The sequence below is a fragment of the Alnus glutinosa genome, chromosome 7, assembly GCF_958979055.1.
Source record: "Alnus glutinosa chromosome 7, dhAlnGlut1.1, whole genome shotgun sequence".
Taxonomy (NCBI): Eukaryota; Viridiplantae; Streptophyta; class Magnoliopsida; order Fagales; family Betulaceae; genus Alnus; species Alnus glutinosa.
The window spans coordinates 13,970,835-13,984,671 of NC_084892.1; the positions used below are offsets into that span (position 1 = coordinate 13,970,835).

The following is a 13,837-nucleotide window of genomic DNA, read 5'->3' on the forward strand; positions in this document are numbered from 1 at the left end:
CTCTTTTTTCGACTATTAATCCCATCCAAGATGATGGTCTTGAGGAGTTGGTGGATGTGGTTATTACTGAGGATAAGAATGTTGTGTTGTGTATTCTTCCTGATGAAGTTGAAATCTTTTCAGCAATTTTTGATTTAGGTTTGAACAAAGCCCCAGGACCTGATGGTATACTGGTTTGTTTTATAGTCTTACTGGCCGATTGTGAAATGTTGTGTTGTTGCTTCGATTCAGTCTTTTTCCATATGAGGTTATATGTTAAAGGAATTCAATCATACTAATATTTCTCTCATTCGCAAGATTGATAATCCTTCTCAGGTTAACCCTTTTCGGCCTATAATTCTTACCAACTTCAATTACAAGATTATTTCTAAAATCTTGTCTAATCGTTTTAAACCTCTTTTGCATAAGATCATTTCTCCTACTCAGTCTACCTTCCTCATGGGTCATTCAATTCATGATAATACGATTCTGACATATGAGATTTTTCACTCCATGAAACAAAAAAGGGGAACGGTGGTCTTATGGCTGTGAAGTTAGACATGGAGAAAGCTTTTGATTCTATGGAATGGGATTTCCTTTTGAAGATTTTGTCTCTACTTGGTTTTAATTATCGATGGATTCAATGGATTAGTCAATGCATAACGACTTCTTCTTTTTCCATCCTTCTTGATGGTGCTCCATATGGCAAGTTTTTCCCTTCTAGGGGTCTTTGGCAAGGTGATCCTTTGTCTCCATTCCTCTTTATTTTGGGTTCTGAAATTTTGTCTAGACTTATTTTAAAAGAGGAGTCTTAGGGAGGTTTACATGGTATCAAGATTGCGAGACTTAGTCTTCCTATCTCTCATCTTTTGTTTGTCGATGATGTTATGATTTTTTCTTGGGCTAATTCCAATGAAGCTAATGTTATTCTACATTGTCTTTCCGTTTATTCTCTTTGGTATGGACAACACATAAATTTGTCTAAGTCTGCTATGGTTTTTAGCAAGAATTGTCGTCATTTTGGTTAAAAGGTCCATTAAGAGTATTTTGAGTCTTCCTCTTATTCCTGCTAAGGCAAAATATCTTGGTATACCCCTTTTTATGCATTGAAAGAAGAAAGATACCTTTATTGAACGCAAAGATCGGATTTTTGCCAAAATTACTGGTTGGAAAGCTCTGCTTTTATCCCAGGCGGCCAGGACAACTCTTATTAAATATGTTGCAAATGCTATTCCCACATATATTATGTCTCTCTTTCTTATGCCTAAGTATTTTTGCTCGAAGATTAATACTTTGATATGGAAATTTTGGTGGGGTTTTCCACAAGACAAGAATCATAATCTCTCTTGGGATAATATATGTTCACTGAAGGCTTTGGGTGCTTTACGGCTTCGTTCTATGGAATTTCAGAACAGTTCCTTGTTGGCTAGGCTTGGTTGGAAGATGACCACTAATCAACCTCTCCTTTAGGTTGATACTCTCAAAGGCAACTATTTTCAATATGTTATTTCTTTTCTAAATGCTCATTTTAATTGTCTGTCTTGTGGGATTTGGAAAGGTTTGTTGAAAAATAGGGAAGTGGTGGAGTTGGGTGCTTGCATTTCTATTTCTAATGGGCTGAATATTGATGTTTGGAATTCTCCTTGGATTCCTACTTTGTCAAATTTTAAGCCTAGGCCGAATGTTAATCTGTTGGAGCTTCCTCCCTTCACAGTGGCTGAATTGATTCTTCCTGGTGTTAGATCTTGGAATTTGCAGTTATTGTATGATTTGTTTGATCCTAACTCGGTTCAGAATATTTTGAATATTCATATTCCTTAGGTTACCTCACTTGATAAGTGGTCGTGAGCTCCATCTCCTTCAGGTCTTTTTTCAGTTAAATTTGCTCACGAGTTAGTTTCGGCTTCCTCTTCTGGTAGAACTTCTCCCTTTACCCTTAAGGTATGGTTTAAGCTGCGGGGTCTTAAGCTTCAAGCCAAGCTTAAACATCTGCATTAGAAGATTGCTTGGGACATATCGCCTCTCGTACAATATTGGGAGATTTGTCTCGAGTATTGATTTGGATTCATGGGTTTGTCCCTTCTGTAAAGGTTCTTATGAGACTTTGAGTCATCTATTCTTGGAGTGTGATTTGGCTAGACTGCTTTGGTGGAGTTCCCCTTGGCCTCTTATTACCACAAGTCTTGTTGCTAGACCTACTGTTGATTGGATTGCTGCTATTGTTAACCCTGCTTTGTTGCTGGCAATTCCAAGGAAAGAGGTTCAGAAATTTCAAATTTTTGCTGCTCTTACTTTGGATTTCATTTGGTTGTCTAGGAACAAGTTAATCTTTGAACGCCTGAAACCGGATCTTGTAAAAGCTTCCAAGACGATAGCTGCTTCTCTGGAATTGCATTTGATTGCTTGGGACATATCGCCTCTCGTACAATATTGGGAGATTTGTCTCGAGTGTTGATTTGGATTCATGGGTTTGTCCCTTCTGTAAAGGTTCTTAGGAGACTTTGAGTCATCTATTCTTGGAGTGTGATTTGGCTAGACTGCTTTGGTGGAGTTCCCCTTGGCCTCTTATTACCACAAGTCTTGTTGCTAGACCTACTGTTGATTGGATTGCTGCTATTGTTAACCCTGCTTTGTTGCTGGCAATTCCAAGGAAAGAGGTTCGGAAATTTCAAATTTTTGCTGCTCTTACTTTGGATTTCATTTGGTTGTCTAGGAACAAGTTAATCTTTGAAGGCCTGAAACCAGATCTTGTAAAAGCTTCCAAGACGATAGCTGCTTCTCTGGAATTGCATTTGATTGCCTGGAGTGGTTTTGTTCTTCCCTCACTTTGGTTTGCTCCTCTTTCTGGTGTTGTCAAAGGGAATTTTGATGTTGCTATTAGGGAGGATTTTGCTATTGAGCTGCTGTTGTTAGTGATTCTACTGGTAATATTATTGGAGCTGCTACTCAGAAGTTTTTCTTCACGGATGTTGGTATGGGGGAAGCTGCTGCTGCCCTATTAACCACGCGGTTGACTGCTGCTTGTGGGGTGACTTTTTTTGTTCTTGAAGGGGATGCTCTTCCGGTTGTATTAGCTATTAATAATCCTCTTATTTTTTCCTCTTGAAATTTTGCTAGTTTTCGCTTTGATATTAACTTAGTTCTATCTTCCTTTCATAGCCGGAATGCTGTAAAAGTATTTAGATGTGCAAATTATCGTGCACATGCGTTAGCAAAATGGGCTGCTTCTCACCTCGTGTTTGGAAGCATTCCCATAGGATCTCCCATTCTCTTTTATTCGGAACAAGAATGGAAAAGATCCTCCCTTGTAATTCCTTTTTTCACATTAATTAGAAAAAAAAAAAAAAAAAAAAAAAAAAAAAACTGATAGTTCATCTAACATACGTGTAGCTATTTTTTTGGAATCAAAATTCAACTCATCAAATGCTTAGATACTCTGAACATACCGCAACAATAAAAGATGTGGGTTGAAGTGGTTTTATATTGATTTTTTTTTTAAAAAAAAAAGAATACAGGTTGACAAGTCATCCCGTGGGTCAAGCAAGTTGACACGTTGAAAATAATTATAAACGTGTTATAAATAGTTTGACCTGTTTATGACCCAAACCCAATTAATATAAATTCAAACCTTATAATTTCGTATCGTATTCGTGTCGAATTCGCGAGTTATATAAAAAATTGTCAGCCCTAAAATCAAGCGAGACAGTTCACAAGGTTGCTTTTCCTTCTTTTCTTTTTGGAGTTTATTTTGTCTTTTTCTTTTGGTATGAATAAATTGTTATCTGTCTCTGGTTGCCAGGAAGATGTTGGATATTTGGTTTCCGTGTTATTTTTTCAAGTAATGAATGCTGTCAAATGTTTCAAGAATTCAATATATATATATATATATATATATATATATATATACATATATTTTTCTCTAAATTATACAAATGGCGCGTCGCTTTGACCACGAAATGGCTATAGTTTGGATCTGAGAGAGAGAGAGAGAGAGAGAGAGAGAGAGAGAGAGAGAGAGATGTGAGTGTGAGTAATGCCCGGCCAAATAATGTGGGTTGGAACAAATTTTTTGACACATTCTTCAAAGGATGAAATTTCAAAATCCTGTCAAGCTCTAGGATTGAGCTATGAAATGCTGTCCTCAGCTGGTTCAGCTAGAAAAGGTTTGAAAGTCATCAGCAGTCCAATCGCCTCAATCAAGTTCAGAATGAAGAAAACCATATGACCACCTGCATCTCGGAAAACACAATTGGACTCAGATGATTGAGGCCTAAGTTAACTAAGATAAGTTATTGAAAATATAATAACAGAGAAAAAAAAAAAAAAAAAAAAAAAAAAAAAAAAAAAAAAAAAAACATGGCTAATTCTGGAACGGATAAGATATAATACTTCAGCAGGGGCCTTTAATAACCCACTTAAGGCTTTAATGTCACTTGATTCGATAATTCCAATGTACAGGAAGTAGCAACAGCAATTCAATGGTTATAAAAAAATATCTGAATAGTTAGTGAAAATTCAGTTTTAGTGCAAGAGCAAGAGGACTAAGATTATTGATTCCCCAACATCCAGGCTGCTGGTGTTTCTAACACTTTGGAGGCAGAGGAAGAGGTTACTTTTGGTGAAATGGCATAATCTGATTTGGAACGCTAAAGCTACATTAAACCATACTCTTAGCTTGGCTGGCTACAAAAAGATTGTAACAAAAGAAAAGGCAGGTCAGCTGGAGCTGTACTGGCTACACCGACAGTGTCATATGAAGGAATGCCGTGAAATAGAGAGATCATATCATCTCCGATCATACTTTTGATAGTTAGTGTTATTCGAGAAGCAATGAAGATTGGAATGACCAACTTCTTGTGTTATTAATTAAATTATTAAATTCATTATTTCTTATCAGCTTAATCTTTTGGGATAATTGGTGATTTGTATGGTATCAAAACAAAGGTACTGAGTTCGAACTTTGTCTTCGTCATCTACTTTCTATTTAATTAAATATACTACAGGTTTGGTCTCAATTATTAAGGAGAAATGTTAAAATACTAATTAAATGTTTAAACTCAATATTTCCTATCAAATTTAACAATTAAATGGGTAGCTTAGGCTGCACATATTACAATATATAGAGAGAGAATTTTTGGACTTCATCAAAATTCTTTTAAGCACTAGCAATCAATTTTGTAGACCAAGGTAGTAAACTCAAGGCAAAGATGGCTGCCAAAAAGGATTAATGACTCTCCAACAGGTGTGTTTGTAAACAATGGGCCTTCCTTTTGATAGTTTTATCCTTGTTTATTCGTAGAGGTAGTAGCATGCTGTGTTGTTGTTTGACAGCATCTACTGGACTTAAATTTGTTTTTTGTTGACAACTGAAAGCGAACATGGAAAATCACTGTTTCTATGAGCTGTTGTAAATGGGCATTTGATATATTTGTCAGTTGTTGGGTGTTTTTTGTGTTTGATTATTGCATTTAAGGCATTTTATGAGTACGAAGGAATTGAAGTTGCACAGAACCAAAGCCCGGAAGATCTTGAAATGCTCTACTGTGGTGAGATTCATCTCCGGACATTGAAGCACAACACAAGAACATCATAAAATTCTACACTTCGTGGGTTGACACTGCAAATAGGAACATCAATTTTGTGACTGAAACGTTCACTTCTAGGACTTTTGAGGTAGTAAGCATTTCGTTAAAGTTTTAATGGTGCTTTGATTTATATATCTTTGAGTCTAAGGATAAGCAACGTCTAATTCAAGAAAGGGAGTAATATATTGCAATTTCACAAATCTAGCATATCAATCTAATTTTCCCTCATACAAACACTATCCTAACAACTAGGTCCGTTAAACAAGAAGCCTACACTATCCCAATATATTTCTGTTTTATAGAGTACTGGTTGATACTAAGAAGTGAACTTCATCACGATGGTCTACTGATGCTCCAAGTTTACCATAACATTTGTCATTAACTTGGCTTCTCCGTAGTAAAAATGCATTTGAACATTAGGGAGCTAAGCTGTCAAAGTCCAGATGTTGTGGTGCAACACCATCAAAGTATGAGACTTGATTTCAAGTCTCTAATATGGACTTCACCAGTTGAGCCATTTGGCATGTTATAATATTATATAAATGATAGTTTCAAATTCCCAGTGAAATGTTTCTGTGTATTTAGCAAAAGACTAGGAATTCAATTTTTGGGAGAACGTACATTGTCAAGATTTTCTTTCTTCTTCTTTGTTTTTTTTTTTTTTTTTTTTTTTTTTTTTTTTTGAGTTGATAGTTTGACAGTGAAGTTTGTGTACAATTAATTTGAAGGCAAATACCAAAATTATAAGAAGTATCAATTTTATCTATAACATTTAAAACGTAACAATCAAGTCTCTAAATTACTACATACCTATCTGAATATTCTAATTTATCATGCTCAATTTTCTTTTCTTAATCCTTTGCTTTTGTTGTGTAAATTTTTATCATTTGGCTTTGTTGCTTAGAAAATAGGAAAATTTGAGACCTTTTATCAAGTTGCAAGAGGATGGTTACCTTATATTAGTAATCGTATGATATTTGACAAACTTTTGAATTTTGTGAATGAAAGCAATAGTTTACTATGATATATTACAATTATAATAATATATAAAGATTTTACTAAAGATGAAATTATGATATAAAATATTTTTTGAAATTAAAAATAATGAAAGAAACCCACCTATAGTGCGGGTTATAAGTGTTAAAGATATGCAGCTGATATGATTTGATTTCCAGATTTGATTTCCTTTCTATACATGTTCTCATTTATTGTAATTCTATATTAGTGTGGGTAACTTCTGTATAGAAACAAGTGTAGATGTATCATTGAGGTATTGAGAAATAATAAGAATTCTTCTTTCTTTTCTTTCACCATGGTATCAAAGCCTAGGGTTTAATCTTTTCTGATACTGTTTGTTCTTTCTGCATCCCTTCTTTTCTTTCACCCAATCTGGTGTTGCTGCTGATCGAAGGAGACTGAGGCTTAGGAGAGTGATGGCATTGAGACCACTGTCATTAGTGGTATGATGTCGCTGTCATCACCATGATTGGTTCCGTCGTCGGTGGGTTTGATGTAGCCAGTAGAACCGTGACTGTGGCTGCTGGGTTTTAAGTATTTCCCTGTTTAAAAGAATGAATCAGGGTGGTTGGTTGGTGTATTTGGCAATATCTGTGGTGGTGGGTGATGTCTCCGGTGGCCAGAGTTAGGGTAGTGCAGTTACGTAGTCTTTGAGACGGTTGCAGTGGATTTAAGCATCGTTTGGCGTTTCCTCCATCGTCATGGTTGCCGGCACTGTCTGAGTGTCACCTGAGAATTTCCAACGAGCTTCGAAGAAGAAGAAATGTTTGTTTCCGGGTGCTTATTGTTCCTTATCTAGGATAAGGATATCAATAACCTAATTCAAGCTGTCCGTAATTCAAGAATAGGATATCCCTGAACCACTCCGGTTCGACCCATCTTACCGGTTCTCTCAGTTCAAATCAGTTTGAGTTTTTGACTGGTTCAGACCGGGTTTGATTCTATTTAGGCCGGTTCGTACCAGTTCAAGTTATTTTTTGCCCGATTCATGAGTCTTTAGGCCAGTTCTGGTTCGGTTGACATATTTCAGCCGGTTTAGGTCAGATTTTTGCTTATTTCTCCAGGTTCAAAACAGGTTCTGTTCAGTTATGCAATTTCTTGGTTGTTTTGATTCTATTTCGAGCTGTTTATTGTGATTTTTTTGGCATAAATCAGTACCGTCAGTGGGTTTTGCAGCTAGTTTTTTGTGGTTCTTTGTTGCTTGCCTTTGTTTTCTTGATGGTTGAATTCTTGTGTTTCTTTTTCCTATTCTTTTATCTCTGTTGAGCCCAAGTGTTGTGAATTAGAGCTATTTGGTTGGATGTTTGAACTGAAGGTGTTGGAAACAAGTTAGACGTCAAAAACTCATAAAAAGAGGATAGAGAGTTAAGTGACCTCCCATAGTGAGAATCAAACTTTCCACACACGAGGCTCAAAAAGTTGGAAGACTTGTTGGAGATTACGTGGCCGTCCTACTAGAGGTTGAGAGGGTCGTTTAGTAGGTGGTCCTAGGCCTCGGGCTAATCATACTTCTGTGGTAGAGAAGAATTTTACTACTTCTGCTGATACTGGTATTTTTAACATAGAAGCAGTAGCTACGCATCATCGGCTTATGTCACGATTGGAAACATTTGTTGGTGTTTTTTGCAAGGAAGAGGTAGAGACACTTTGTCGGCTTATGTTTTGAGCTGGAAACATTTAGTACTGCATCCTCCTTGCTTGCCCATACAAGTCATTTGACCAAAGCTCTGAATGCATCTGCTACTTCATTTGATGATTTTGGATCATTGACTCCAGGGCCTTCGATCACATGACTGGTATATCTTCCTTGTTTTCTTATTATAATCTTTGTGATGAGAGTTCTCTGGTGGATAAAGGCAAGTACCCACAATTGGTTGGCAGGTTAATATATTTGTCACACACTCGTCAAACATTGCCTATGCAGTAAGTGTAGTGAGCCAGTTTATGCATTTATCCCGAGAGGCTCATATGGAAGCAATTTAGAGAATACTTTGATATTTTTTGTCTATACTAGGGAAAAGGTTGTTGTTTGCCCGACATTATCATCTAAAAGTAGAAGGTTATACAGATGCAAATTGGGCTGGGTCAATCATGGATCGAAGATTTACTTCGGGATACAACACTTTTGTGGGAGGAAATCTAATTACCTTGCGTAGTAAGAAATAGTCAGTGATTGCTAGATCTAGTGCAGAAGATGAATTCCGAGCCATGGCCCATGGGATAAGTGAGTAATAATGGTTGAAGATTCTAAAAGAACTTGGATATGATTGGAAGAAGCCTATGATTAGCTTTAATGATTTTCTTGTTTCTTTTTCTTCTCCTTCTTAAACGCTTCTCTTGTATACTCCATGTGTACTTAACTGCGCTTTGTGTATTTTAATGATATTACTCTTATATATATATATATATATAAAAAAAAAGGGCGCAATTAATATTGCTCATAATCCAGTTCAGTATGATCGAACTAAATACAAAAATTAATTGACATTTTATCAAGGAAAAATTGCAAGTAGGGTTGATTTGTATACCGTATGTGAAGACAGGGGAGCAACTTGCAAATATTTTAACGAAGGGAGTGTCCAATAATGTTCTTCATTCAGCCTTGTGCAAGCTGGGCATGCGAGATATCTTCGCCTCAGCTTGACCAGGGGAGTGTCCAATAATGTTCTCATTTATTGTAATTCCATATTAGTGTGTGTTGCTTCTCTATATAAACAAGTGTAGATGCATCATTGAGGTATTGAGAAATACTAAGAATCTTCCTTCATATCTTTCATCAATAGGCTAGTATGAAATAATGACGAAATTCTTAATTTGGTTCTTATTAACAAAGAATAAAAATGACGCTTAAGTAGAGCTCTGTACCTGGAAGAAAAGACACATTCTGACGCTTCTGTGCCCAAGAAAATCTGCATATGTTGTAACTCATTAATAATTGGAAATGAAATTTTTTAACTCGAGAATATCATTAACATTACATAGGCATTAATGCAGAACGAAATGCACTTCTAAGATACCTAGAAGTGGAAAGAGAACTGGAAACTTATGGGGGCATAAATGAGGGGACAATGGAAAATGATATTTGGTTAATGAGGACACCAAAAATAACCTAGTATTTCTTATCCATCCATTCCACCATCACAGTATCATGTAGGCATGAGAAAAAGAGTAGCAAGCACACATAATAGTTGTTATGTCCCTTGCAGTCAATAAAGGTTTGAAATTGGTTATCCTGGAAGGTGACTCCCTTGTGGTCACTAATTCTATTCTCCGAAACAAGCCATCTCCAGACTGGGCCGTTGTTCCTCTTATCTCTGATATCCAGGCCCTTCTCCCGAGGATGACTTCTAGGTCTGCAGTAAGTACATAGAAGTGCAAACATATGTGCACACAACCTCGTTCATTGGGTGATGTCCTACTTTTTCACATGAAGCATGCCCATGGACATGACTCCTCTCCTCAACCATTGGACTGATAATGGGAAATATCCGCCCTGAAGCTCGGCAACTCGGTTTGGATCCTTGTTTTTGGTTGAAGTTTCTTAATTTAATTAGTCAATACCAGCATGTTGGTGAAAGCCCTTAGCAACAAGTCGTGCCTTATGACGTTCAATAGACCCATCTGCCTTTCTTTTGAGTTTAAAAATCCATTTGTATCCAACCACATTTGTAGCAATTGATGATTGAACTAGAGTCAAGTGCTATTTTTTATCAAAGCATTAAATTCAGTTTGCATGGTAGTGCACCATTCACTAACCTTGACAACATTGGTGAAACATGTAGGTTCTGTAAGAGCAGCTTCAGAAAGCAAGGCCCGAGGTAGAGGGTAGTGCACTGTCCCGTCAGTGAGCTTTCGGATGGTGCTGACATTATTTTGAGTTCAGGTCCGCATAGGATGTATACGGGTAGGTCGCTGAGTATGTGACACATCTGATTTCTCCAAGAGATGAAACAGAAGGAATAGAAGAGCTAGAGAGGTTGGTACGAGTAGGGGAAGAAGATAAAGTGGGGATAGGGTCGGTGGGTGGAGTTGATAATTCCAGTGTTTGTGGAATAGAAAAGGGTAGGAAAAGGAAACAAGATTGGAAGAGGGAGGAACTGGAGCTGGAGAAGAAGTGGTGTTTGAGAAGGAAAAGACATCTTCATGGAAGATGACATCCCTAGAGATAAAGATGTGTTCAGGGTGATAGCATTCATAGCCCTTATGAAGAGTGCTATATCCTAAGAAGACACAGGGTTTAGACCGAAGAGACAATTTGTGAGAATTATACGCACGAAGATTTGGAAAGCATGCGCAGCCAAAAATCTCGAGAAACTTATAATTCGGAATTTGAGAAAAAAGTTTCTCAAAAGGAGAAAGATTCAGTAAGGGAGTCGGCAATCGATTTATTAAATAGCAGGAAGTTAAACAAGCATCATCCCAGAATTTCTTTGGAAGTGAGCTTGCTGCTAGGAGAGCCAAGGTAGTATCAATGAGGTGTCGATGTTTCCTTTCCACACACCCCTGTTGTTGATGAGTGTGAGGGCAGGAAACACGATGGAGAATGCCAACGGATTGAAAATATTTGTGGAGGTTGCGATATTCACCACCCTAATCAGTTTGAATAGATTTTATTTTGGCATTAAAAAGATGTTCAACCATTTATTGAAAATTGAGAAAAACTTGGATGACATCAGATTTAGACTAAATAGGGTAAACCCAAGTAAATTGACTAAAAGCATCCACAAAAGAGACATAAAAGCGATTGCCATTTATTGAAATAGTTGGGGAAAGACCCCAGACATCTGAATAAATCAAGTCTAAAGGATTACAAATATAAGTTTTAGAAACTGAAAAGGGCAATTGGTGACCCTTCGCCTGAGGACAGATAGGGCAGGGTACCGATGCCTTATTGGATAAAACAGGAAGCTGAAATTTGGATGGAACAAAGTTGACAGTTCGAAGGGCTGGATGTCCCAAACAGTGGTGCCAACTATGTGGAGAAGTCCTCTCACCAACGAGTGCTTGTGATTGAGATGAAGACACTTGCGGAGGTGGTAAAGGCCATCCTTAAGTTGGCTGTGATGAATTGGGAGCCTGTTCTTGCGATCCTTAATGGTAAAAAAGGAAGAGTGAGACTCAAAGAAAACATCATTGTCAAGAGCAAATTGACGAACAGAGAGAAGATTTTTGCACATGTTAGGAACATGAAGTAATTGTTTGAGTAGAAATTTTCAACGGGAGAAGGAAAGAGATGCAGAATCGGAGTGAGAAATAGACAGACCTGTAGCATTACCTATGCGGATCTGATCTTGCCCAGAGTATTCTTCAGATGATATGTTCAGATTCTGCAAGTTGTTGGTGAGATGGTGTGTTGCACCAGTATCCGGGTACCAATTTTCTTCCGGAGGAAGTGTAGGCGAAGAGTAGTATGCTTGAGCAGGCTGGTACTGTGCAGAAGGTGATCCAGAAAGTACTGGGTCGAGACGCTGATAGCATCTGGGGGTAGTGTGCCCGATTTTGCCACAGAGCTGGCAGATGGGCTTTGAGGATTGCGCCGAATCAGGTTGAAAATAAGTTCCTCAGCCACGGCCAGGAGAGAAAGCCTTGACCTCAGTAGTTGTTGGTGAGGCCACGACCGCCATAGCCTCGACCTCGTGATGGTGAACCGCAGGTAGAAAAATTAGCAGTGGGCAAGACAGGCTCAAAGGGAGCGAGATGATGTTTTATTCTCATCTCATGCGCAAGAAGGTGGCCGTAGATTTCATCTAGAGACAGAGGATCCAGCCGAGTAGTGATGGAGGTAACAAACGGATCGTAATAAGATTCGAGACCAGCTAGGAAATAGGAGGTGCGGTCAAAGTCGTTGAGGTGTTGGCCGGCAGCAGCAAGATTGTCACATAGAGTCTTGAACGATTGAAAATATTCCGTGATAGATGTGCTACCTTTCTTGGAGGTAGCAAGTTGATAATGAATCTGCAGGACTCGGGATCGTGCTTGAGAAGCAAACATGGACACCAAGGTAGTCCAGAGTTGGTGAGAGGTGGCACATTCGATGGCATGAACAACAAGTGGTTCGGTGAGCGTGGAAATTAACATGCTGAGTAACATTTGATCACGTTGGCACCAAGCTAATTTGCAATGGTGGCAGGAGCATCTGGAGTAGTGCTTCGATTCTGAATTGTGTGGGCTGTAGGTTGAGACGTACTATCCAGGAAACCATATGCGTCTTGGGCTTTAATATAAACCATGATCTGGGTTCTCCAACTAGGAAAATTGGCATTGGAGAGTTTGATTTGTAGGGTATGATTTATGTTTGGGATAGAGAAAACAACAATGGAAGAAGATGTAGTAAGGGTGGGATGCTTCTCGGAATGAGAAGGAGATGAGGCTGCTGAAGAGGCCGTAGATTCTGACATGATGATGATGAGGAAAAAAAATATAGAGACGTTAGTCTATGGTAGGCTGTGATACCATGTAGAAACACAGATTATTTGGCTTTTCAAAGCTTACTCAACTTGTGAGTGTCTATTGAATTATATAGAGTTTGTACAGAATACAAGATAACATCGAACTTCTAGCTTCCTGATCTAATACTACCTCTTAGAGATAAGTCTAATCTCCTAGAGATAAGTCTAATCTAATATAAAACTATAATCAATAAATTGAATACAAATAAAACTCTTTCACTTAATACAAGTAAACCTCTTCTCTTTAGAAACTGGTTGTCACTAGGAGCTGTGATCAACCGGGAGTCTTCTCAACACACTCAGTAGAACTCTTATTTGTTTGATAAGAGCTAGGAGTGTGTTGTGCGTTAATAAGGTCAACCCGATTTCACAGATCCAAACCAAGCTTGAAAGGTCCATTTGACTCTATGTGATTCTACCCGAACACCTGAGTTGGAATTTAATCCAGAATAAAAATATCTGAAGTTCAAACCAAACTAAGTCTCAGATATGCTTAACCTAAATAAGAGCCAGTTTATTCCTGTACATAAACACTAAATCTTTCTTCCACTTCCACCACAGGATAGTTGGCAGTAACTTTCACCGTCAGCAACCACCAGAGATTCATTCAAGGGTTCCCACACCTTCGACAACCACAACCAACTAATGCAACATGCTGCCAGCAACAAAAAACTGACCGATGCTAAAACACATACAACCACCATCCATTGCAAATGGTGAGAAACTAACAGCCACTCGTACAGACATGGCCAACCACCATAGGTGACACCCAATATCGCTGAATCAATATATTTGTCAAAGTAGAAC

General features: G+C 38.0%; 1 protein-coding gene across 3 annotated transcripts in view; it reads right to left on the reverse strand.

The window, feature by feature from the left end:
- Positions 1-3,964: 3,964 nt before the first annotated feature.
- The window catches only part of LOC133872726 (protein ZINC INDUCED FACILITATOR 1-like), a 32,424-nt gene continuing 22,551 nt past the window's right edge, over positions 3,965-13,837 (reverse strand). For 2 of the 3 annotated variants that reach the window (XM_062310307.1, XM_062310308.1), the window contains exons 16-17: positions 9,447-9,490; positions 3,965-4,208 (exon numbers count right to left, since the gene is read on the reverse strand). In XM_062310307.1, coding sequence (XP_062166291.1) covers positions 4,105-4,208; positions 9,447-9,490 — 148 coding nt within the window. In that variant the 3' untranslated portion in view covers positions 3,965-4,104. Of the gene's footprint in view, positions 4,209-9,109; positions 9,288-9,446; positions 9,491-13,837 lie in introns of all 3 variants that reach the window. The other variant, XR_009901069.1, reaches the window with a different exon arrangement.